General features: G+C 50.5%; 1 protein-coding gene across 1 annotated transcript in view; it reads left to right on the forward strand.

The window, feature by feature from the left end:
• The window catches only part of LOC140406558 (multiple epidermal growth factor-like domains protein 8), a gene marked incomplete at its 3' end in the record, with an annotated part of 113,550 nt that overhangs the window by 43,231 nt on the left and 47,138 nt on the right, over nt 1-23,181 (forward strand). Inside the window, exons 5-7 of the mRNA XM_072494553.1 lie at nt 6,875-7,052; nt 13,942-14,030; nt 14,848-15,061. Of these exons, the coding sequence (XP_072350654.1) occupies nt 6,875-7,052; nt 13,942-14,030; nt 14,848-15,061 (481 nt within the window). The remainder of the gene's footprint in view (nt 1-6,874; nt 7,053-13,941; nt 14,031-14,847; nt 15,062-23,181) is intronic.

Below are 23,181 nucleotides of genomic sequence, written 5' to 3' on the forward strand. Positions count from 1 at the left end.
TTTGTTCCACCCGGGGAAAAAGTCTCTGACTGTCTACTCTATCTATTCCCCTGATCATTTTATAAACCTCTATCAAGTCGCCCCTCATCCTTCTCCGCTCTAATGAGAAAAGGCCTAGCACCCTCAACCTTTCCTCGTAAGACCTACTCTCCATTCCAGGCAACATCCTGGTAAATCTTCTTTGCACCTTTTCCAGAGCTTCCACACCCTTCCTAAAATGAGGCGACCAGAACTGTACACAGTACTCCAAATGTGGCCATACCAAAGTTTTGTACAGCTGCATCATCACCTCACGGCTCTTAAATTCAAACCCTCTGTTAATGAACGCGAGCACACCATAGGCCTTCTTCACAGCTCTATCCACTTGAGTGGCAACTTTCAAAGATGTATGAACATAGACCCCAAGATCTCTCTGCTCCTCCACATTGCCAAGAACTCTACCGTTAACCCTGTATTCCGCATTCATATTTGTCCTTCCAAAATGGACAACCTCACACTTTTCAGGGTTAAATTCCATCTGCCACTTCTCAGCTCAGCTCTGCATCCTATCTATGTCTCTTTGCAGCCAACAACAGCCCTCCTTACTATCCACACCTCCACCAATCTTCGTATCGTCTGCAAATTTACTGACCCACCCTTCAACTCCCTTATCGTTAAAGAAAATCACAAACAGCAGAGGACCCAGAACTGATCCCTGTGGTACGCCACTGGTAACTGGGATCCAGGCTGAATATTTGCCATCCACCACCACTCTCTGACTTCTATCGGTTAGCCAGTTCGTTATCCAACTGGCCAAATTCCCCACTATCCCATGCCTCCTTACTTTCTGCACAAGCCTACCATGGGGAACTTTATCAAATGCCTTACTAAAATCCATGTACACTACATCCACTGCTTTACCTTCATCCACATGCTTGGTCACCTCCTCAAAGAATTCAATAAGATTTATAAGGCAAGACCTACCCCTCACAAATCCGTGCTGAGTATCCCTAATCAAGCAGTGTCTTTCCAGATGCTCCGAAATCCTATCCTTCAGTACCCTTTCCATTACTTTGCCTACCACCGAAGTAAGACTAACTGGCCTGTAATTCCCAGGGTTATCCCTAGTTCCTTTTTTGAACAGGGGCACGACATTCGCCACTCTCCAATCCCCTGGTACCACCCCTGTTGACAGTGAGGACGAAAAGATAATTGCCAACGGCTCTGCAATTTCATCTCTTGCTTCCCATAGAATCCTTGGATATATCCCGTCAGGCCCGGGGGACTTGTCTATCCTCAAGTTTTTCAAAATGCCCAACACATCTTCCTTCCTAACAAGTATTTCCTCGAGCTTACCAATCTGTTTCACACTGTCCTCTCCAACAATATCGCCCCTCTCATTTGTAAATACAGAAGAAAAGTACTCGTTCAAGACCTCTCCTATCTCTTCAGACTCAATACACAATCTCCCGCTACTGTCCTTGATCGGACCTACCCTTGCTCTAGTCATTCTCATATTTCTCACATGTGTAAAAGGCCTTGGGGTTTTCCTTGATCCTACCCGCCAAAGATTTTTCATGCCCTCTCTTCGCTCTCCTAATCCCTTTCTTCAGTTCCTTCCTGGGTATCTTGTATCCCTCCAATGCCCTGTCTGAACCTTGTTTCCTCAGCCTTACATAAGTCACCTTTTTCCTCTTAACAAGACATTCAACCTCTCTTGTCAACCATGGTTCCCTCACTCGACCATCTCTTCCCTGCCTGACAGGGACATACATATCAAGGACACGTAGCACCTGTTCCTTGAACAAGTTCCACATTTCACTTGTGTCCTTCCCTGCCAGCCTATGTTCCCAACTTATGCACTTCAATTCTTGTCTGACAACATCGTATTTACCCTTCCCCCAATTGTAAACCTTGCCCTGTAACCTATCCCTCTCCATTACGAAAGTGAAAGTCACAGAATTGTGGTCACTATCTCCAAAATGCTCCCCCACTAACAAATCTATCACTTGCCCTGGTTCATTACCCAGTACTAAATCCAATATTGCCCCTCCTCTGGTCGGACAATCTACATACTGTGTTAGAAAAGCTTCCTGGACACACTGCACAAACACCACCCCATCCAAACTATTTGATCTAAAGAGTTTCCACTCAATATTTGGGAAGTTAAAGTCGCCCATGACTACTACCCTATGACTTCTGCACCTTTCCAAAACCTAGAAAACCTCCCTCCCAGGATATTGGTGCCCCTCTGGTTCAGATGCAACCCGTCCTGCTTGTACAGTTCCCACCTTCCCCAGAATGCGCTCCAATTATCCAAATACCTGAAGCCCTCCCTCCTACACCATTCCTGCAGCCACGTGTTCAACTGCACTCTCTCCCTATTCCTAGCCTCGCTATCACGTGGCACCGGCAACAAACCAGAGATGACAACTCTGTCTGTCCTGGCTTTCAACTTCCAGCCTAACTCCCTAAACTTGTTTTACCTCCACACCCCTTTTCCTACCTATGTCGTTGGTACCAATGTGTACCACAACTTCTGGCTGCTCCCCCTCCCCCTTAAGGATCCTGAAGACACGATCCGAGACATCCCTGGCCCTGGCACCCGGGAGGCAACATACCTTCCGGGAGTCTCGCTCGCGACCACAGAATCTCCTATCTATTCCCCTAACCATTGAATCTCCTACAACTATTGCTTTTCTATTCTCCCCCCTTCCCTTCTGAGCCCCAGAGCCAGACTCAGTGCCAGAGACCTGGCCGCTAGGGCCTTCCCCCGGTAGGTCATCCCCCCCAACAGCATCCAAAACGGTATACTTGTTTTGAAGGGGAACGGCCACGAGGGATCCCTGCACTGTCTGCCTGTTTGTTTTTTTCCCCCTGACTATAACCCAGCTATTCTTGTCACTGTACCTTGGGTGTGGTTACCTCCCTGTAACTCTTCTCAATCACCCCCTCTGCCTCCCGGATGATCCGAAGTTCATCCAGCTTCAGCTCCAGTTCCCTAACACGGTCTTTGAGGAGCTGAAGTTGGGTGCACTTCCCGCAGGTATAGTCAGTGGGGACACCGGTGGTATCCCTCACCACCCACATCCTACAGGAGGAGCATGTACCTGGCCTAGCCTCCATCCCCTCTTACCTTACAGAATATAGCTGCCGTGTGGACTAACTAGATCTCCGCCCTCCGACTCTGCTCCCAATCAGCTACACTTCCTGTAAACTCCTGGCTCTCTTCGCACTCTTTGCGGGAATGTCGGAAACAAAATGAAAGGAGCACCTTACTCCCTCCTCACCTAACTCCCTCGGTCACCAAACTCTTACTATAGCACTCAAAATGCACCAAATTCAGCACTCCCTCGGTCACCAAACTCTTTACTATAGCACTCAAAATGCACCAAATTCAGCACTCCCTCGGTCACCAAACTCTTACTATAGCACTCAAAATGCACCCCCAGCACTCCCTCGGTCACCAAACTCTTACTATAGCACTCAAAATGCACCAAATTCAGCACTCCCTCGGTCACCAAACTCTTACTATAGCACTCAAAATGCACCAAATTCAGCACTCCCTCGGTCACCAAACTCTTACTATCGCACTCAAAATGCACCCCCAGCACTCCCTCGGTCACCAAACTCTTACTATAGCACTCAAAATGCACCAAATTCAGCACTCCCTCGGTCACCAAACTCTTACTATAGCACTCAAAATGCACCAAATTCAGCACTCCCTCGGTCACCAAACTCTTACTATCGCACTCAAAATACACCCCCAGCACTCCCTCGGTCACCAAACTCTTACTATAGCACTCAAAATGCACCAAATTCAGCACTCAGTGCAAACAAAGTCTGCACTGTAGGGGATCACTTTTATACTGTGAATCTAGCCTCTGAAAACCTGGCCTAATCCAATTAACTAATTAACAAGCTCCAGCTGCAAGTGCCAACAAGTAGAAGCCTGTTTAAAGCTGATTGAAAATTCACCTTCTTCTAAACCAAATAGCAACTTTTAAGTTAATTAACTAAATAAAAGAAAGACTAAACTTTAGATAAAAATGAAGCCTTATACTCCCTCGGTCACCAAACTCTCACTATCGCACTCAAAAAGCACCAAATTCAGCACTCAGGTTAGTTAGGGGATTGATACAGGCGAGAGAGTGGGACAGTGGAATTAGCTTTGGATTGAAACAGTGCTCTGGGGAGAGAGATGGGCCTTTTGATTAGGGGACGGCATGGTGGCACACTGCTGCCTCACAGCTCCAGGGTCCCGGATTCAATTCCGGCCTCGGGTGACTGTCTGTGTTGAGTTTGCACTTTCTCCCCGTGTCTGCGTGGGTTCTCTCCGGGTGCTCCGGTTTCCTCCCATAGTCCAAAGATGTGCAGGTTAGGTGGATTGGCCATGCTAAAATTGCCCCTTGTACAAAAAAGGTTAGGTGGGGTTACAGGGATAGGGTGGAGGTGTGGGTTTAAGTAGGGTGCTCTTTCCAAAGGCCTGTGCAGTCTCTATGGGCCGAATGGCCTCTTTCTGCACTGTAAATTCTATGACTCTAGTTTAGGATTGATCCAGGGCAATGAGAAGAGCTCGGCAGTGGAATTAGTTTGGGATTGATTCAGGGCTGTGGGGTGAGAGTGGGGGAGTGGGATTAGTTTGGGATTGATACAGAGCTATGAGGAGATAGAACATAGAACGATACAGCGCAGTACAGGCCCTTCGGCCCACGATGTTGCACCGAAACAAAAGCCATCTAACCTACACTATGCCATTATCATCCATATGTTTATCCAATAAACTTTTAAATGCCCTCAATGTTGGCGAGTTCACTACTGTAGCAGGTACGGCATTCCACGGCCTCGTGCCAGCCATTTCCATCCGTGGGAGAAGGCTCTCGCTGTCCACCCTATCCAACCCCCTGATCATTTTGTATGCCTCTATTAAGTCTCCTCTTAACCTTCTTCTCTCCAACGAAAACAACCTCAAGTCCATCAGCCTTTCCTCATAAGATTTTCCCTCCATACCAGGCAACATCCTGGTAAATCTCCTCTGCACCCGCTCCAAAGCCTCCACGTCCTTCCTATAATGCGGTGACCAGAACTGTACGCAATACTCCAAATGCGGCCGTACCAGAGTTCTGTACAGCTGCAACATGACCTCATGACTCCGGAACTCAATCCCTCTACCAATAAAGGCCAACACTCCATAGGCCTTCTTCACAACCCTATCAACCTGGGTGGCAACTTTCAGGGATCTATGTACATGGACACCTAGATCCCTCTGCTCATCCACACTTCCAAGAACTTTACCATTAGCCAAATATTCCGCATTCCTGTTATTCCTTCCAAAGTGAATCACCTCACACTTCTCTACATTAAACTCCATTTGCCACCTCTCAGCCCACCTCTGCAGCTTATCTATATCCCTCTGTAACCTGCTACATCCTTCCACACTATCGACAACACCACCGACTTTAGTATCGTCTGCAAATTTACTCACCCACCCTTCTGCGCCTTCCTCTAGGTCATTGATAAAAATGACAAACAGCAACGGCCCCAGAACAGATCCTTGTGGTACTCCACTTGTAACTGAACTCCATTCTGAACATTTCCCATCAAACACCACCCTCTTGTCTTCTTTCAGCTAGCCAATTTCTGATCCACATCTCTAAATCACCCTCAATCCCCAGCCTCCGGATTTTCTGCAATAGCCTACTGTGGGGAACCTTATCAAACGCTTTGCTGAAATCCATATACACCACATCAACTGCTCTACCCTCGTCTACCTGTTCAGTCACCTTCTCAAAGAACTCGATAAGGTTTGTGAGGCATGACCTACCCTTCACAAAGCCATGCTGACTATCCCTGATCATATTATTCCTATCTAGATGATTATAAATCTTGTCTCTTATAATCCCCTCCAAGACTTTACCCACTACAGACGTGAGGCTCACCGGTCTATAGTTGCCGGGGTTGTCTCTGCTCCCCTTTTTGAACAAAGGGACCACATTTGCTATCCTCCAGTCCTCTGGCACTATTCCTGTAGTCAATGATGACATAAAAATCGAAGCCAAAGGTCCAGCAATCTCTTCCCTGGCCTCCCAGAGAATCCTAGGATAAATCCCACTTATCTATTTTCAGCCTGTCCAGAATTGCCAACACCTCTTCCCTACGTACCTCAATGCCATCTATTCTATTAGCCTGGGTCTCCGCATTCTCCTCCACAACATTATCTTTTTCCTGAGTGAATACTGACGAAAAATATTCATTTAGTATCTCGCCTATCTCTTCAGACTCCACACACAACTTCACATCCCTGTCCTTGACTGGTCCTACTCTTTCCCTAGTCATTCATAGAGATTGTGGCAGTGTGATTAGTTTGGGATTGCTAGGGCAATGGGGAGAGCGCGGGGCAATGGGATTAGTTTGGGATTGCTACAGGGTTATGGGGAGAGAGCGGGGCAGTGGGATTAGTTTGGGATTGTTACAGGATTATGGGGAGAGAGCGGGACAATGGGATTCGTTTGGGATTGTTACATGGTTATGGGGAGAGAGTGGGGCAATGGGATTAGTTTGGGATTGCTACAGGCTGTGGGGAGAGAGCAGGGCAGTGGGATTGTTTCAAATTGTTACAGGGCTAGGGGAGAGCTGGGCAGTGTTAATAGTTTTGCATTAGTTTGGAGAGTGGTGCAGGGATATGGGGAGAGAGCAGGGCAGTGGATAAATTTGGGATTGGTACAGGGTTTTGGGGAGAGCAGGGCAGTGGATTAGTTTGGGATTGGTACAGGGCTTTGGGGAGAGAGCAGGGCAGTGGATTAGTTTGGGATTGATACAGGGCTATGGGGAGAGAGTGGAGCAATGGGATTATTTTTATGTGGTTCTCATATGAACAATTTTGGTCATGTTCCAGTCTCAATATTGTCAGTGCCAGCCGGGGTTCATAGGTCACAACTGTGATCTTTCGCTCAACGACAATCAAAGTGCTGGGAGCTGGTACAATGTCAGCCAATTTGATCCAGAGTTCACAGGACGCACTGCAGCTGCTGGAACATTCCTAAATACCACCAACTCACTCTACATCTTTGGCGGTAGGTTTTGCATTTCTACTTTTGCTGTCTGCATTCAGAGTTCAGCTGCCGAACTTTACTCTCCATCTGACCCCGTGCTGTACTTGCCCTGGGTGTGTTTGATGGGGGCAGTATACAGGGAGCATTATTCTGTATCTGACCGTGCTTTACCTTCCCAGGGAGTGTATGATGGGGGCAGGGTATATCATAGAATTTTTACAGTGCAGAAGGAGGCCATCGAGTCTGCAGCTCTTGGAAAGAGCACCCCACCCAAGGTTAACACCTCCACCCTATCCCCATAACCCAGTAACCTCACCCAACACCAAGGGCAATTTTGGACACTACGGGCAATTTATCATGGCCAATCCACCTAGCCTGCACATCTTTGGACTGTGGTAGGAAACCGGAGCACCCGGAGGAAACTCACGCACACACTGGGAGGATGTGCAGACTCCGCACATACAGTGACCCAAGCCGGAATCAAACCTGGGACCCTGGAGCTATGAAGCAATTGTGCTATCAACAATGCTACCGTGCTTTACTCTCTATATAACTCGGTACTGTACCTGTCCAGGGAGTGTTTAATGGGGGCAGTGTAGATGGAGCTTTACCCTGTATCTAACCCCATGCTGACCTATCCTGGGAGTGATTGATGGGGACAGTTTAGTGGGAGCTTTACTCTCTATCTAACCCTGTACTGTACCTGTCCTGGGAGTGTTCAAGGACAGTGCAGAACATAGAAATTACAGCACAGAACAGGCCATTCGGCCCATGATATTGTGTCAAACTTTTGTCCTAGATTAAGAACAAATCAATCTACACCCCAGCATTCTACCGTAATCCATGTACCTATCCAATAGCCGCTTGAAGGTCCCTGATGTTTCCGACTCAACTACTTCCACAGGCAGTGCATTCCATGCCCCCACTACTCTCTGGGTAAAGAACTTACCTCTGACATCCCCCCTATATCTTCCACCATTCACTTTAAAGTTATGTCCCCTTGTAATGGTTTGTTCCACCCGAGGAAAAAGTCTCTGACTGTCTACTCTATTTATTCCCCTGATCATCTTATAAATCTCTATCAAGCCGCCCCTCAACCTTCTCCGTTCCAATGAGAAAAGGCCTAGCACCCTCAACCTTTCCTCGTAAGACCTACTCTCCATTCCAGGCAACATCCTGGTAAATCTCCTTTGCACCTTTGCCAAAGCTTCCACATCCTTCCTAATATGAGGCGACCAAAACTGCACACAGTACTCCAAATGTGGCCTTACCAAGGTTTTGTACAGCTGCATCATCACCTCACGGCTCTTAAATTCAATCCCTCTGCTAATGAACGCTAGCACACCAGAGGCCTTCTTCACAGCTCTATCCACTTGAGTGGCAGCTTTCAAAGATGTATGAACATAGACCCCAAGATCTCTCTGCTCCTCCACATTGCCATGAACCCTACCGGTAACCCTGTATTCCGCATTCATATTTGTCCTTCCAAAATGGACAACCTCACACTTTTCAGGGTTAAACTCCATCTGCCACTTCTCAGCCCAGCTCTGCATCCTATCTATGTCTCTTTGCAGCCGACAACAGCACTCCTCACTATCCACAACTCCACCAGTCTTCGTATCGTCTGCAAATTTACTGCCCACCCTTCAACTCCCTCATCCAAGTCATTAATGAAAATCACAAACAGCCGAGGACCCAGAACTGATCCCTGCGGTACCCCACTGGTAACTGGGATCCAGGCTGAATAGTTGCCATCCACCACCACTCTCTGACTTCTATCGGTTAGCCAGTTTGTTATCCAACTGGCCAAATTCCCCACTATCCCATGCCTCCTTACTTTCTGCATAAGCCTACCATGGGGAACCTTATGGGGATTTTTCATGCCCTCTCTTTGCTCTCCTAATCCTTTTCTTCAGTTCCCTCCTGGCTATCTTGTATCCCTCCAGCACCCTGTCTGAACCTTGTTTCCTCAGCCTTACATAAGTATCCTTCTTCCTCCTAACAAGACATTCAACCTCTCTTGTCAACCATGGTTCCCTCACTCGACCATCTCTTCCCTGCCTGACAGGGACATACATATCAAGGACACGTAGTATCTGTTCCTTGAACAAGTTCCACATTTCAATTGTGTCCTTCCCTGACAGCCTATGTTCCTAACTTATGCACTTCAATTCTTGTCTGACAACATCGTATTTACCCTTCCCCCAATTGTAAACCTTGCCCTGTTGCACGCACCTATCCCTCTCCATTACTAAAGTGAAAGTCACAGAATTGTGGTCACTATCTCCAAAATGCTCCCCCACTAACAAATCTATCACTTGCCCTGGTTCATTACCAAGTACCAAATCAAATATGGCCTCCCCTTTGGTGGTACAATCTACATACTGTGTTAGAAAAGCTTCCTGGACACACTGCACAAACACCACCCCATCCAAACTATTTGATCTAAAGAGTTTCCACTCAATATTTGGGAAGTTGAAGTCACCCATCACGACTACCCTGTGACTTTGCACCTTTCCAAAATCTGTTTCCCAATCGGTTCCTACACATCTCTGCTGCTGTTGGGGGGCCTATTGAAAACTCCCAAGAAGGTGACTGCTCTCTTCCTATTTCTGACTTCAACCCATACCACCTCAGTAGGCAGATCCTCCTCGAACTGCCTTTCTGCAGCTGTTATACTATCTCTAATTAACAATGCCACCACCCTCCCTAATCTTCTTGAACATCGGGATATGGGGATAGGGTGGAGGTGTTGACCTTGGGTAGGGTGCTCTTTCCAAGAGCCGGTGCAGACTCGATGGTCTTCTACACTAAATTCTATGAAATTCTACCTTAGTTACTGGGCTACAAATCCGGTTCCCATTCCCCTGCCAAATTAGTTTAAACCCTCCCGAAGCGTAATAGAAAACCTCCCTCCCAAAATATTGGTGCCCCTCTGGTTCGGATGCAACCCGTCCTCCTTGTACAGGTCCCACCTTCCCTAGAATGCGCTCCAATTATCCAAATACCTGAAGCCCTCCCTCCTACACCATTCCTGCAGCCACGTGTTCAACTGCACTCTCTCCCTATTCCTAGCCTCGCTATCACGTGGCACCGGCAACAAATCAGAGATGACAACTCTGTCTGTCCCGGCTTTTAACTTCCAGCCTAACTCCCTAAACTCGTTTATTACATCCACACCCCTTTTCCTACCTACGTCGTTGGTACCAATGTGCACCACGACTTCTGGCTGCTCCCCCTCCCCCTTAAGGATCCTGAAGACACGATACGAGACGTCATGGACCCTGGCACCCGGGAGTCAACAAACCATGCGAGAGTGCCCACAGAACCGCCTGTCTGTACTTCTAACTATTGAGTCCCCTATAACTAGTGCTCTCCTAGTCTCCCCCCTTCCCTTCTGAGCCCCAGAGCCAGACCTCGTGCCAGAGACCCGGTCACTGCAGCCTACCCCTGCTAGGTAATCCCCCCAACAGTATCCAAAGGGGTATACTTATTGTTGAGAGGAACGACCACAGGGGATCCCTGCACTGACTGCTTCCTCCTCTTCCCACCTCTAACTGTGACCCAGCTACCTTTGTTCTCAGGTATAACTATGTCCCTGTAGCTTCTATCTATCACCCCCTCAGCTTCCCGAATGATCCTCAGTTCATCCAGCTCCAGCTCCAGTTCCCTAACACGATCTGTGAGGAGTTGGAGTTGGCTGCACTTCCCGCTGATGAAGTCAGCAAGGACACCGGTGGTCTCCCTTACCTCGAACATTCTGCAGGAGGGTCATTCCACTGCCCTAGCTGCCATCACCTCTACTTCGTCTCCCAGTAATAAAGAAAGAAAAGAAAAGTAAATAGCTTACCTGCTCACAGCACTGAGTCTTTTTTTTTAGGTTAGAGGAGGAGGGAGGGTGGGAGACGCTACACGTGTAGTGTCTCGGGTTTCCTCACCGTTCAAATTTATTGGGTAATGCAACCTTCCCAGGTCTCCCCACGGCCGACTTCCGGTTTCCTGCTCCGAAAAAGTAAGTTAAAAATCAAAAACTCGGCTTACCTTCCAGCTCTCCCTTCCAGCTCTCCCCTCCAAAAATCACTCCCCTCTCTGCCCGCTCCGCTGGAAGAATGAGGCCGAAACCTCGGAAGTAAGTGCCTTTTTAAAGAAAATACAAACCTTCCCAGGTCTCCCCACGGCCGACTTCCGCTTTCCTGCTCCGAAAAAGTAAGTTTAAAAATTAAAAACCCAGCTTACCTTCCAGCTCTCCCCTCCAAAAATCGCTCCCCTCTCTGCCCGCTCCGCTGGAAGAATGAGAGAGCTTTACTCTGTATCTAACCCTGTGCTGCACCTGTCCTGGGAGTGTTCAATGTGGACAGTGTAGATGGAGCTTTACTCTCTATCTAACCCCGTGCTGTACCTGTCCTGGGAGTGTTTGATGGGGATAGTGTAGATAGAGATTTACTCTGTATCTAACCCCGTGCTGTACCTGTCATGGGAGTGTTTGATGGGGACAGTGTAGATAGAGATTTACTCTGTATCTAACCCTGTGCTGTACCTGTTCTGGGAGTGTTTGATGGGGACAGTGTAGAGAGAACTTTACTCTGTATCTAACGCTGTACTGTACCTGCCCTGGGTGTGTTTGCTGGGGACAGTGTGGAGGGAGCTTGGTGGGGAGGGTGAAGGCTGATTTGCTGAGGTGGGACAATCTCATTCTGTCTAGGGGGGTAGGCAGGCTGATCTCCTCATTTATTTGGGCGGGGAAGGTGGCTAGGATTAAGAATGTGATACTGCAGAGGGGATAGCCTCCCAAATTTGTTGTATTATTATTGGGCGGCAAATACAGAAAAGGTTCGGGGTTGGAGCAGGGAGGAGGGGGCTTTATGAGTGAGGATGAAGGCGGGCTCTTACAGGGGGTGGAGTTCCGGACGCAGGCAATGGCACCGCTCCCTGTGGCCCCAGTGAAGTATATGGTAAGTCTGGTAGTGTTACAAAGGACAAAGAAATGTACAGCACAGGAACAGGCTCTTCGGCCCTCCAAGCCCGTGCCGACCATGCTGCCTGACTAAACTACAATCTTCTACACTTCCTGGGTCCGTATCCCTCTATTCCCATCCTATTCATGTATTTGTCAAGATGCCCCTTAAATGTTAGCCATGTTGACGATGTAGAGGCAGTTTAGACAGCATTTTCGGTTGGAAGCTGGGTCGAGGGCGATGCCGATTAGGGAGAATCATGGGTTTGAGCCGGGGAGGATGGATGCAAGGTTTTGGGGGATGGGAAGAGAGAGGGATTAAGGAAATAAAGGATTTGTTTCTGGGAGGGTGATTTGGTAGTTTGGAGGAGTTGGGCAAGAAGTTTGGGCTGTTGCGAGGCAAACGTTTTCGATAGATGCAGGTGTGGGTCTTTGCGAGGAAGGGCCTCCGGACCTTCCCGATAGCGCCTGCCACCTCGTTGCTGGAGGCGGTGCTGTCAAGGGGGGTTTGGGGAAGAGGTTGCCTTACCGATTTATGGGAGGATTTTGGAGAAGGACGGAGTGTCCATGGAGGGGATTAAGGTAAAGTGGGAGGAAGAGTTGGGCGTGGTGCTGGAGATGCTGCGGATGGTAAATGCCTCAACTTTGTGCTCGAGGCTAATACAGCGGAAGGCAGTGTAAAGGGCTCACTTCACAAAGTCTAGGATGAGCCGGCTGTTTGAGGGGGTGGAGGGTGTCTGTTGAGGTTTGTTCATCATGCATTTCCAGCAGTTGGTTACCTTTGAGGGGAGTGGGCTGGGTGGGGTGGTTTTGTATTGTGAAACTGTTGAAGATTTGTTGAATAAAAATACTTTATAAAAAAAAAAGCATTTGGCAAAACTGCAAACTACGGACAGACCTGGCTACTCCCATTAACTGCACATCTGTATCCCACTAAGATGTCCCATGACCTGCTTGGCTTGGTCCCTCATAAAATGTCTAGTCTACAAGGAATCTCCTGCAATGAAAACAATATCCCATTAGCCAACTGTGTGTAAATAAGTTAATGGTTAGAATGAATGATTATCTCACCTTTTACAACTCCTTAATTACACCTTTAGTAGACTCACTGCCACTTCACATTCCTGCCACAAATATCAAATATAATATATAACAATGTCTATGTTCATCACATAATTGCAAAAATATAAATTTGTGTTGGAGTCGTAGATTGGTCGCTGGGATGAGAGGTTCTACGATGACAGTCTGAATAAATTGGGTTTATATTCTCTGCCTTCAGAAGAATGAGAGGCAATCTCATTGAAACCTACAAGATTCTGCAGGGGGTTTGACAGGACGGCCACATTGTTTCCGCTGGTTAGTGAATCTAGAACACAGACTCAGGATAAGGGGAGGAAGGGGGCATCATTTAGGATGGAGATGAGGAGAAATGACTTCAGCCAAAATGTTGCGGATCTTTGGAATTTTCTACCTCCGAGTCCTTGTCATATCATAGATGTGATGAGAGGCATGGATAGAGTGGATATCCAGAGACTTCCCTCGGGCACAAATGGCTGTCACGAGGGGACATAATTTTAAGGTGATTGGAGGAAGGTATAGGGGAGATGTCAGAGGTAGGTTCTTTACACAGAGAGTGGTGGGTGTGTGGAATGCACTGCCTGCAGAGGTGGTGGAGTCAGAGTCATTAGGGATATTTAAGCGACTCTTGAACAGGCAGATGGACAGCATTAAATTAAAGGGGTGTAGGTTAGGTTGATCTTAGATTAGGATAAGGGCCGGCTCAACATCGTGGGCTGAAGGGCCTGTAATGTGCTGTATATGAAATGCTGGGGGATAGACAGATTTTTGATCCATCAGGGAGGGTGGCAGGCAAGTGGAGTTGAAGCCGTATTGAATGGTGCGGCAGGTGTCTACAACTGCTCCTATTTCCTGTCTTCCTTTCTGTACACTTTGCAGGGTTTGATCTGAATGATGTTCTCGGCGATCTTATTCGATACAACTTCACGAGTAATCAGTGGCATCGGAGTTCACTCAGCCCCTCTCCGGTAAGCAGCAGCCTACCCCATAATTTTGAGGCAGCGTCTGTCCCTTCAGTGTCTGGGCACCTCCGCTGCCCCCCTCGGTGCCTGGGACTCCTCCGCTGCCCCCGTGTGTCCGGGACACCTCCGCTGCCCCCCCTCTGTGTCCAGGACACCTCCGCTGCCCCCCTCTGTGTCCCGGACACCTCCGCTGCCCCCCTCTGTGTCCCGGACACCTCCGCTGCCCCCCTCTGTGTCCCGGACACCTCCGCTGCCCCCCTCTGTGTCCCGGACACCTCCGCTGCCCCCCTCTGTGTCCCGGACACCTCCGCTGCCCCCCACTGTGTCCCGGACACCTCCGCTGCCCCCCACTGTGTCCCGGACACCTCCGCTGCCCCCCTCTGTGTCCCGGACACCTCCGCTGCCCCCCTCTGTGTCCCGGACACCTCCGCTGCCCCCCTCTGTGTCCCGGACACCTCCGCTGCCCACCTCTGTGTCCCGGACACCTCCGCTGCCCCCCTCTGTGTCCCGGACACCTCCGCTGCCCCCCTCTGTTTCCCGGACACCTCCGCTGCCCCCCACTGTGTCCCGGACACCTCCGCTGCCCCCCTCTGTGTCCCGGACACCTCCGCTGCCCCCCTCTGTGTCCCGGACACCTCCGCTGCCCCCCTCTGTGTCCCGGACACCTCCGCTGCCCCCTCTGTGTCCCGGTCACCTCCGCTGCCCCCCTCGGTGTCTTGGACACGTCCGCTGAGAGACCTGACTCCTCTCCTCGCTACATTCTCCCTGCCCCTTGTGGTGTTGCTAGTCTGTGTGTTCAACTGCTTTTGCGTTCTGTTTTCAGGCTGGCCGACACTCTCACACTGTTGTTGAGTGGAAAGGACGGATGCTGCTATTTGGTGGCCAGCTGGCAAATGGCTCCCTGGCCAATGATATCTGGCTGTATGACCCACTAGCCGAGAGCTGGAAGCTGCTATCAGCAGCCAATTCACAGTGCCCACCGGGTTTGGCGGCACACACCGCTACTGTGGTGGAACAGTACCTCTATGTACATGGAGGTGAGTGTGTGTGGGGGGAGATTGGTCTGATCAGTGAGGTGTGGATGTGTCGTATCGATCAGTGAGGTATGTGTGTGATCGATCAAAGAGGTGTGTGTGATTGATCAGTGAGGTGTGCGTGTGATGGATCAGTAAGGTGTGCGTGTGTCGATCAGGTGAGGTGTGTGTGTGATCGATCAGTGAGGTGTGTGTGATCGATCAGTGAGGTGTGTGTGATCGATCAGTGAGGTGTGTGTGATCGATCAGTGAGGTGTGTGTGATCGATCAGTGAGGTGTGTGTGATCGATCAGTGAGGTGTGTGTGTGATCGATCAGTGAGGTGTGTGTGATCGATCAGTGAGGTGTGTGTGTGATCGATCAGTTAGGTGTGTGTGATCAGTGAAGTGTGTGTGATCGGTCAGTGAGATGTGTGTGTGTGATCGGTCAGTGAGGTGTGTGTGATCGATCAGTGAGGTGTGTGTGTGATCGATCAGTTAGGTGTGTGTGTGATCGATCAGTTAGGTGTGTGTGATCAGTGAGGTGTGTGTGTGATCAGTCAGTGAAGTGTGTGTATGATCGGACTTCCGGTTGCGGCTATGCGGAGCTAAGTCGCACATTCGGCGGCTCCCGCAAAAACGGACTTTTGGGCTCTTTTCAGGGCCCCCAACGGCTCTTTTGCGACGTTTCCATCTACGTTGTTCGATGGGCAGCACGGTAGCACAGTGGTTAGCACAGTTGCTTCACAGCTCCAGGGTCCCAGGTTTGATTCCCGGCTTGGGTCACTGTCTGTGCGGAGTCTGCATGTTCTCCCCGTGTGTGCGTGGGTTTCCTCCGGGTGCTCCGGTTTCCTCCCACAGTCCAAAGATGTGCAGGTTAGAACATAGAACAATACAGCGCAGTACAGGCCCTTCGGCCCACGATGTTGCACCGAAACAAAAGCCATCTAACCTACACTATGCCATTATCATCCATATGTTTATCCAATAAACTTTTAAATGCCCTCAATGTTGGCGAGTTCACTACTGTAGCAGGTAGGGCATTCCACGGCCTCACTACTCTTTGCGTAAAGAACCTACCTCTGACCTCTGTCCTATATCTATTACCCCTCAGTTTAAAGTTATGTCCCCTCGTGCCAGCCATATCCATCCGCGGGAGAAGGCTCTCACTGTCCACCCTATCCAACCCCCTGATCATTTTGTATGCGTTAGGTGGATTGAACATTCTAAATTGCCCTTAGTGACCAAAAGGTTAGGTGTGATGACTGGGTTCCGGGGATAAAGGAGATAGGGTGGAGGTGTGGGGCTGAAGTGGAATGCTCTTTCCAAGGGCCGGTGCAGACTCGATGGGCCGAATGGCCTCCTTCTGCACTGTAAATTCTATGATTCCCGGTGTGGGAAGGAGTCTACAACAGCTCCCCGTCAGTACATGGCTTCAACTAGGAGCGGGGCGACAAAAAAGGAGGTGGTGGACCCGAAGAAGGTGCGAGAGAAGAAGGACAAAATGGCGGCGGGCGGAGACCAGGCAGCGTGGAGGCAGTGGGCGGAGGAACAACAGGAGGGTATCCAGCGCTGCCTCAGAGAGATTAAAACGGACCTGCTAGAGCTGATGTAGGCGTCTATTGGTAAGCTGCTGGAGACACAGACGGCCCAGGGAGTGGCGATCCGCGAGGCTCGACAAAAGATCTCTGACAATGAGGACGAGATCTTAGGCCTGGCGGTAAAGGTGGAGGCGCACGAGGCGCTCCACAAGAAATGGCAGGAGCGGTTCGAGGAGATTGAGAATCGGTCGAGGCGGAAGAATCTGCCGATTCCAGGACTCCCGGAGGGGCTGGAGAGGCCGGACGTGGGGGCCTATGTGGTCACCATGTTGAACTCGCTGATGGGAGCGGGGTCCTTCCAGGGGCCCCTGGAGCTAGAAGGGGCCCATGGAGTGCTGGCGAGGAGGCCCAAGGCTACCGAGCCTCCGCGGGCGGTGCTGGTGAGGTTCCATCGGTTGGCTGATCGGGTGTGCTTGCTCAGGTGGGCCAAGAAGGAGAGGAGCAGCAGGTGGGAGAACGCGGAGGTTCGGATATATCAGGACTGGAGTGCGGAGGTGGCGAAGAGGAGGGCCGGGTACAATCAAGCGAAGGCGGTGCTGCACAGGAAGGGGGTGAAGTTTGGCATGTTGCAGCCGGTGCGACTGTGGGTTACCTACAAGGACCGGCACCATTATTTTGAGTCTCCGGAGGAGGAGTGGGCCTTTGTTCAGGCCGAGAAGTTGGACACAGATTGAGGGTCGGGACGGGCGATTGGGGACTGCAGCTGATATGGTATGTTTACTTTTGTTTCGAGGAGGGGGCCTTTGTATTGTGCCGGGTTTCTTTTTTTTTCTTTGTGTTTTTTCTCGTTTGGGTCGGTGAGGGTGGCTGGGGCGGGTTGGGTACTGTTTTGGTTGGGTTGGTCGGGAGGGCTCTTGGAGGTGAGATGGGGCCCGGCGGGGGAGGGGAGGCCCGAGTCAGGGGTGAGGGGACCGGACCTTTAAAATGAGTTGCGTCAGAGGTGGCGGGGCCTGGTAGGTGGAAGGCGCGGGCTTTTTCCCGTGCTGAAGACTGGAGGGGGCGGGGCTGGGGCCGGGGAGTGAGGGTTGTTTCCCATGCTTAGAACGGAAGGGGGAGGGGGAGAGCCTATGGATGGGGAACGGGAGAGGAGGGTGTGCCACACAATGGGAGGAGTCGAAGGAGAGGCGGGAGTGGCCGGGTTCAGCAGGAGTCAGCTGACTTGCGGAAGTGCAATGGGGGGAGTAAATCAGCTAGAGTGGGTCCTAGCCGGTGGGGGGGGGTGGTTTGGGTGGGGGGGAAATCGAGTTGCTGCTGCTATGGTCAAGCAGGAGCTGGAGCGAGTGGGGGGGGGCGGTCGAGACGGGGGTATGCCGCTGTGGGGAATTGGCCGGGTGTGGGGTGCGGGCGCGTGGCTGGCTGAGGAGGGGTCATGGCTAGTCGGCGGGGAGGGGGGGCGGGTAGCCCCCTGATCCGGCTGATAACCTGGAATGTAAGGGGACTGAATGGGCGTGTTCGCGCACCTGAAGGGGCTCAAGGCGGATGTGGTTATGCTTCAGGAGACACACCTGAAGGTGGCAGACCAGGTAAGATTGAGGAAAGGGTGGGTAGGTCAGGTGTTTCACTCGGGACTGGCTGCCAAAAATCGAGGGGTGGCGATTTTGGTGGGAAAGAAGCTGTCGTTTGAGGCGTCGAGCATTGTGGCAGATAATGGCGGCAGGTACAAAATGGTAAGTTGCAGGGAGAGAGGGTGGTACTGGTCAATGTGTATGCCCCGAACTGGGACGATGCGGGTTTTATGCGGCGTATGTTGGGTCGGATCCCAGACTTGGAAATGGGGGGAAACTTTAACACGGTGCTGGATCCGGCACTGGATCGCTCCAGGTCTAGGACCGGTAGGAAGCCGGCGGCGGCTAGAGTGCTGAGGGGGTTTATGGACCAGATGGGAGGGGTGGACCCTTGGAGATTTGCAAGGCCGGGGGCTAGGGAATTTTCATTCTTCTCACATGTCCAAAAGGCTTATTCCCGAAACGACTTTTTCATCTTGAGTAGGGCGCTGATAGCGAGAGTAGAGGATACTGAGTATTCGGCAATAGGCATTTCGGACCACGCCCTGCATTGGGTGGACTTGGAGATGGGGGAGGAGAGGGACCAGCGGACGAGGATGTGAGCGAGCGGGTCCGAGGAAGTATAGAGAGGTACCTGGAGACCAACGACAACGGGGACGTCCGAGTGGGGATGGTATGGGAGGCACTGAAGGCGGTGGTGAGGGGAGAGCTGATCTCCATTAGGACCCACAAGGAGCGAGGGGAGAGGGAGAAGCTGGTGGGGGTGTGTGTGATTGATCAGTGAGATGTGTGATCGGTCAGTGAGGTGTGTGTATGATCGATCAGTGAGGTGTATGATCGGTCAGTGAGGTGTGTGATCGGTCAGTGAGGTGTGTGTGATCAGTCAGTGAGGTGTGTGTGTGATCGATCAGTGAGGTGTGTGTGTGATCGATCAGTGAGGTGTGTGTGTGATCGGTCAGTGAGGTCTGTGTGTGATCGATCAGTGAGGTGTCTGTGATTGGTCAATGAGGTGTGTTTGTGATTGTCCAGTGAGGTGTGTGTGTGATCGATCAGTGAGGTGTGTGTGATGGGTCAGTGAAGTGTGTGTGTGATCGGTCAGTGAGGTGTATGTGATCGTTCAGTGAGGTGTGTGTGATTGATCAGTGAGGTGTGTGTGTGATTGATCAGTGAGGTGTGTGTGTGATTGATCAGTGAGGTGTGTGTGTGATTGATCAGTGAGGTGTGTGTGTGATCGATCAGTGAGGTGTGTGTGTGATCGATTAGTGAGGTCTGTGTGTGATCGATCAGTGAGGTGTGTGTGTGATCAATCAGTGAGGTATGTGTGTGTGTGATCGGTCAGTGAGGTGGGTGTGTGTGATCGGTCATGGTGTGTGTGTGTGTGATCGATCAGTGTGTGTGTGTGTGATCGATCAGTGAGGTGTGTGTGTGATCGGTTAGTGAGGTGTGTATGTGATCGGTTAGTGAGGTGTGTGTGTGTGATCGATCAGTGAGGTGTGTGTGTTTGATCAGTCAGTGAGGTGTGTGATCGATCAGTGTGGTATGTGTGTGTGATCGATCAGTGAGGTGTGTGTGTGATCGGTCACTGAGGTGTGTGTGATCAGTCAGTGAGGTGTGTGTGTGATCGGTCAGTGAGGTGTGTGTGTGATCGGTCAGTGAGGTGTGTGTGTGATCGGTCAGTGCGGTGTGTGTGAGATCGGTCAGTCGGGTGTGTGATCTATCAGGTGTGCGTGATCGGTCAGTGAGGTGTGTGTGTATGATCGATCAGTGAAATGTGTGTGTCGTCCGTCAGTGAGGTGTGGGATCGGTCAGTGCGGTATGTGCGATCGATCAGTGAGATGTGTGTGTGTGATCGGTTAGTGAGGTGTGTATGTGCTCGATCAGTGAGGTGGGTGTGTGATCGGTCAGTCGGGTGTGTGTGTGTGATCGGTCAGTGAGGTCTGTGTGTGATCGGTCAGTGAAGTGTGTGTCTGATCGGTCAGTGAGGTCTGTATTTGATTGATCAGTGAGGTGTGTGATTGATCAGTGAGGTGTGTGATTGATCAGTGAGGTGCGTGATTGATCAGTGAGGTCTGTGATTGATCAGTGAGGTGTGTGATTGATCAGTGAGGTGTGTGATTGATCAGTGAGGTGTGTGATTGATCAGTGAGGTGTGTGTGTGATCGGTTAGTGAGGTGTGTGTGTGATCGATCATTGAGGTGTGTGTGTGATCGGTCAGTGAGGTGTGTGTGTGATCGATCAGTGAGGTCTGTGTGTGATCGATCAGTGAGGTATGTGTGTGTGTGATCGATCAATGAGGTGTGTGTGATTGATCAGTGAGGTTGTGTGTGTGATCGATCAGTGAGATGTGTGTGATCGATCAGTGAGATGTGTGTGATCGATCAGTGAGATGTGTGTGATCGATCAGTGAGGTGTGTGTGATCGATCAGTGAGGTGTGTGTGATCGATCAGTGAGGTGTGTGTGTGTGATCGATCAGTGAGGTGTGTGTGTGATCAGTCAGTGAGGTCTGTGTGATCAGTCAGTGAGGTGTGTGGGTCAACAATCAGTGAGGTGTGTGTGATTGGTTAGTGTGGTGTGTGTGTGTGATCGGTCAGTGTGGTGTGTGTGTGATCGGTTAGTGTGGTGTGTGTGTGATCGGTTAGTGTGGTGTGTGTGTGATCGGTCAGTGTGGTGTGTGTGTGATCGGTTAGTGTGGTGTGTGTGTGATCAGTTAGTGGTGTGTGTGTCAAAGATCAGTAAGGTGTGTGTGTGTGATCGGTCAGTGTGGTGTGTGTGTGATCGGTCAGTGAAGTCTGTGTGATCGATCAGTGAGGTTTGTGTGATCGATCAGTGAGGTGTGTGTGTGATCGGTCAGTGACGTGTGTGTGTGATCAGTCAGTGAGGTGTGTGTGATCGGTCAGTGACGTGTGTGTGTGATCAGTCAGTGAGGTGTGTGTGTGATCAGTCAGTGAGGTGTGTGTGATCAATCAGTGAGGTGTGTGTGTGATTGATCAGTGAGGTGTGTGTGTGATCAGTCAGTGAGGTGTGTGTGATCGGTCAGTGACGTGTGTGTGTGATCAGTCAGTGAGGTTGTGTGATCAATCAGTGAGGTGTGTGTGTGATTGATCAGTGAGGTGTGTGTGTGATCAGTCAGTGAGGTGTGTGTGATCGGTCAGTGAGGTGTGTGTGTGATCGGTCAGTGAGGTTTGTGTGTGATCAGTCAGTGTGTGTGTGAGATAAGTCAGTGAGGTGTGTGTGTCAAAGATCAGTGTGGTGTGTGTGTGTGTGATCGGTCAGTGTGGTGTGTGTGTGATCAGTTAGTGAGGTGTGTGTGTGATCGGTCAGTCAGGTGTGTGTGTGTGTGATCGGTCAGTGAGGTCTGCGTGTGATCGATCAGTGAGGTGTGTGTGTGATCGATCAGTGAGGTGTGTGTGTGATCGATCAGTGAGGTGTGTGTGTGATCGGTCAGTGAGGTGTGTCTGATCGGTCAGTGATGTGTGTGTGTGATCAGTCAGTGAGGTGTGTTTCAACGATCAGTGAGGTGTGTGTGTATGATCGGTCAGTGAGGTGTGTGTGTGTGTGTGATCGGTCAATGAGGTGTGTGTGTCAACGATCAGTGAGGTATGTGTGATCGGTCAGTGTGGTGTGTGTGATCAGTCAGTGAGGTGTGTGTGTGATCAGTCAGTGAGGTGTGTGTGTGATCGGTCAGTGAGGTGTGTGTGATCAGTCAGTGAGGTGTGTGTGATCGGTCAGTGAGGTGTGTGTGATCAGTCAGTGAGGTTTGTGTGATCAGTCAGTGAGGTCTGTGTGATCAATCAGTGTGGTGTGTGTGTGATCGGTCAGTGTGGTGTGTGTGTGATCGGTCAGTGTGTGTGTGTGTGATCGGTCAGTGTGTGTGTGTTATCGGTCTGTGTGGTGTGTGTGATCGGTCAGTGTGGTGTGTGTGTGTGATTGGTCAGTGTGGTGTGTGTGTGATCGATCAGTGAGGTGTGTGTGTCTGATTGATCAGTGAGGGGTGTGTGTGATCGGTTAGTGAGGTGTGTGTGAGATCGATCAGTGAGGTGTGTGTGTGAGATCGGTCAGTCTGTGTGTGAGATCGGTCAGTGTGGTGTGTGTGAGATCGGTCAGTGTGGTGTGTGTGTGATCGGTTAGTGTGGTGTGTGTGATCGGGCAGTGAGGTGTGTGTGTGAGATTGGTAAGTGCAGTGTGTGTGTGATCGATCAGTGAGGTGTGTGTGTGTGATCGATCAGTGAGGTGTGTGTGTGATCGGTCACTGAGGTGTGTGTATGATCAGTCAGTGAGGTGTGTGTGTGATCGGTCAGTGAGGTGTGTGATAGGTCAGTGAGGTGTGTGTGATAGGTCAGTGAGGTGTGTGTGATAGGTCAGTGAGGTGTGTGTGTCAAAGAGCAGTGAGGTACGTGTGTGTGATCGGTCCGTGTGTGTGTGTTATCGGTCAGTGTGGTGTGTGTGTGTGATTGGTCAGTGTGGTGTGTGTGTGTGATTGGTCAGTGTGGTGTGTGTGTGATCGATCAGTGAGGTGTGTGTGTCTGATTGATCAGTGAGGGGTGTGTGTGATCGGTTAGTGAGGTGTGTGTGAGATCGATCAGTGAGGTGTGTGTGTGAGATCGGTCAGTGTGGTGTGTGTGTGATCGGTTAGTGTGGTGTGTGTGAGATCGGTCAGTGTGGTGTGTGTGTGATCGGTTAGTGTGGTGTGTGTGATCGGGCAGTGAGGTGTGTGTGTGAGATTGGTAAGTGCAGTGTGTGTGTGATCGATCAGTGAGGTGTGTGTGTGATCGATCAGTGAGGTGTGTGTGTGATCGATCAGTGAGGTGTGTGTGATAGGTTAGTGAGGTGTGTGTGATAGGTCAGTGAGGTGTGTGTGATAGGTCAGTGAGGTGTGTGATAGGTCAGTGAGGTGTGTGATAGGTCAGTGAGGTGTGTGTGATAGGTCAGTGAGGTGTGTGATAGGTCAGTGAGGTGTGTGTGATAGGTCAGTGAGGTGTGTGTGATAGGTCAGTGAGGTGTGTGTGATAGGTCAGTGAGGTGTGTGTGATAGGTCAGTG

This window comes from Scyliorhinus torazame, unplaced genomic scaffold, assembly GCF_047496885.1.
Source record: "Scyliorhinus torazame isolate Kashiwa2021f unplaced genomic scaffold, sScyTor2.1 scaffold_613, whole genome shotgun sequence".
In the NCBI taxonomy this organism is placed as follows: Eukaryota; Metazoa; Chordata; class Chondrichthyes; order Carcharhiniformes; family Scyliorhinidae; genus Scyliorhinus; species Scyliorhinus torazame.